The sequence below is a fragment of the Rhincodon typus genome, unplaced genomic scaffold (assembly GCF_021869965.1).
Source record: "Rhincodon typus isolate 14 unplaced genomic scaffold, sRhiTyp1.1 hic_rhity00003481, whole genome shotgun sequence".
Taxonomy (NCBI): Eukaryota; Metazoa; Chordata; class Chondrichthyes; order Orectolobiformes; family Rhincodontidae; genus Rhincodon; species Rhincodon typus.
The window spans coordinates 12,246-15,582 of NW_025969119.1; the positions used below are offsets into that span (position 1 = coordinate 12,246).

The 3,337-nt window shown below is 47.1% G+C and overlaps 1 protein-coding gene across 1 annotated transcript in view; it reads right to left on the bottom strand.

Moving 5' to 3' along the window:
• Window positions 1-3,337, bottom strand: part of LOC125481772 (disintegrin and metalloproteinase domain-containing protein 19-like) — a gene marked incomplete at both ends in the record, with an annotated part of 16,228 nt that overhangs the window by 12,214 nt on the left and 677 nt on the right. The window contains one exon of the mRNA XM_048593675.1: window positions 2,912-3,107. Within this exon, the coding sequence (XP_048449632.1) occupies window positions 2,912-3,107 (196 nt within the window). The remainder of the gene's footprint in view (window positions 1-2,911; window positions 3,108-3,337) is intronic.

Sequence of the window (3,337 nt, forward strand, 5' to 3'; positions counted from 1 at the left end):
GAAATGTTAACTCTGATCTTTTCTTCACAGATGCTGCCAGACCTGCTGAGCTTTTCCAGCAATTTCTGTTTCTGTCTTTGGATTAACAGTCCAGCAATAATACCACGAGGCCATCGCCTCCACTTCCCCAGCATTACTGGGGCAGTCATAGGTGAAGGGTTTAGAGGGAGCAGAATTCTTAAAATGTATCTCAGACAGCCAGTACGTTGAAGGCCCTACAAGAGAGGGGATGGCCCTGGATTTAACGCTATACAATTCTAACAGGCCTGGACAGGGTAGATGCAGGGAGGATACTCTTGAGGGTGGGTGTGTCCAGAACCAGGGGTCACAGTATGAGGAACACAGAACATAGAACAGTACAGCACAGCACAGTACAGGCCCTTTGGCCCACGATGTTGTGCCAACCTATTATCCTACTAAGATCAAACTATCCTGCATACCCTACATTTTACTATCCTCCATGTGTCTATCCAAGAGTCGCTTAAAAGTCTCTAAAGTATCTGACTCCACTACCACTGCTGGCAGCGCATTCCACATGCCCACCACTCTCTGTGTGAAGAACCTACCTCTGACATCTCCCCTATACCTTCCTCCAATCACCTTAAAATTATGCTCCCTCGTAATAGTCATTTCCGCCCTGGAAAAAATTCTCTGGCTATCCACTCTATGTATGTCTCCCATCATCTTGTACACCTCTATGAAGTCACCTCTCACCCTTCTTCGCTCCAATGAGAAAAGCCCTAGCTCCCTCAACCTTTCCTCATAAGACCTGCCCTCCAGTCCAGGCAGCATCCTGGTAAATCTCCTCTGCACCCTCTCTAAAGCTTCCACATCTTTCCTCTAATGAGGTGACCAGAACTGAATACAATATTCCAAGTGTGGTCTAACCAGAGTTTTATAGAACTGCAGCATAACCTCACAGCTCTTAAGCTCAATTCCCCTGCCAATGAAAGCCAACACACCATACGCCTTCTTTACAACCCTATCAGCTTGGGTGGCAACTTTGAGGGATATATGGACGTGGACCCCAAGATCCCTCTGTTCCTCCACACTGCCGAGAATCCTGCCATTAACCCTGTATTCTGCATTCAAATTCGACCTTCCAAAACAAATCACTTAACACTTTTCTGGGTTGAATTCCATCTGCCATTTCTTTGCCCAGCTCTGCATCCTGTCAATGTCCCATTGCAACCTACAACAGCCCTCCACACTATCCACAACTCCACCAACCTTCGTGTCATCGGCAAACTTACTCACCCACCCTTCCAATTCCTTATCCAAGTCATTTATAAAGATCACAAAGAGCAGACGTCCCAGAACAGATCCCTGCGGAACACCACTGGTCACCGAGCTCCAGGCTGAATACTTTCCATCTACTACCACCCTCTGTCTTCTATTGGACAGCCAGTTTTGTATCCAGACAGGCAAATTTCCCTGAATCCCATGCCTCCTTACTTTCTGAATGAGCCTACCATGGGGAACCTTATCAAATACCTTGTTAAAATCCAAATACACCATGTCTACTGCTCTGCCTTCATCAATGTGTTTTGTCACATCGTCAAAGAATTCAATAAGGCTTATGAGGCATGACCTGCCCCTCACAAAGCCATGCTGACTGTTTCTAATCAAACTGTTTTTTTTTCAAATAATCATAAATAGTATCTCTCAGAATCCTCTCCAATAATTTGCCTACCACAGAAATAAGACTGATCGGTCTGTAATTCCCAGGATTATCCCTATTCCCTTGTTTGAACAAGGGGATGACATTTGCCACCTTCCAATCTTCTGGTACTACTCCAGTGGACAGTGAGGACGCAGAGATCATTGCCAAAGGGGCAGCAATCTCTTCCCTCGCTTCCAGTAGGAACCTTGGGTATATCCCGTCTGGCCCAGGGGACTTATCTATCCTCATGTTTTTCAAAATTTCTAGCACATCCTCCTTCCTAACATCAACCTGTTCGAGCATATCAGCCTGTTTCATGCTTTCCTCACAAACATCAAGGTCCCTCTCACTGGTGAATACTGAAGGAAAGTATTCATTAAGGACCTCCCCTCTCTCCTCTGACTCCCGCACACAATTTCCCTCCACTATCCCTGATTGGCCCTACCCTCACTCTGGCCATCCTCTTGTCCCTCACATAAGTATAGAACACCTTGGGGTTTTCCTTGATCCTTCCCACAAAGGTTTTCTCATATCCCCTTCTAGCTCTCCTAAGCCCATTCATGAGTTCCTTCCTGGCTGCCTTGTAGACCTCTAGAGCCCTGTCTGATCCTCGCTTCCTCAACCTTAAGTAAACTTCCTTCTTCCTCTTGACTAGGTGTTCAACATGTCTTGTCATCCAAGGTTCCTTCACCTTACCATCCTTTCCTTGCCTCAGTGGGACAAACCTATCCAGTACCTGTAGCAACTGCTCCCTAAACAACCTCCACATTTCTGTCGTGCATTTCCCGGAGAACATCTGTTCCCAGTTTATGCTTCACAGTTTCTGTCCAATAGCATTCAGGGTAGACGATTTAGGTCGGAGATGATGAGACATTTCTTCAACCAAAGAGTGGTGAGCCTGTGGAATTCATTACCACAGGAAGTAGTTGATGCCAAAACATTGAATGTATTCAAGAGGCGACTAGATATAGCACTTGGGGAGAATGGGATCAAAGGTTATGGGGAGAAAGCAGGATTAGGATATTGAGTTGGATGATCAGCCATGATCGTGATGAATGGCGGAGCAGGCTTGAAGGGCCGAATGGCCTCCTCCTGCTCCTATCTTCCATGTTAACCTGCTTTCTGTGACTAGGTTCCCAAAGGTCAGATTTCCTGACGATGTTGAAGTGTGATTGGAATGTACTGAACGGACATGATGATGTCCAGCTACAGTATTCAGTCAATCAGGAGGCTGAGAGTCACCGTTACCTGGGCCCCAGAGCTGTTCACACTGTAACTGGTGAGAGTGACACATTCCGGTGTAGCAGTATCCACGGTTACCATCACAGTCTGAACCATCCAGATGGTAAACATTCGAGGGGCAGTAGGGAGAGGCACCCGTGCAGTATTCCGGGAGGTCACATGTGCCAGCAGCATCTCGGCAGATAGTCCCAGCCGACTGGAACTGTGGATCAGAGAAACACATACACAGACCGTCAGAGAACACAGCGATACCGGCACAGAAACACACACAGACCATCAGAGAACACAGCGACACAGAAACACACACACAGACCGTCAGAGAACACAGCGACACAGAAACACACACACAGACCGTCAGAGAACACAGCGATACCGGCACAGAAATACACACACAGACCGTCAGAGAACACAGCGACACCGGCACAGAAACAC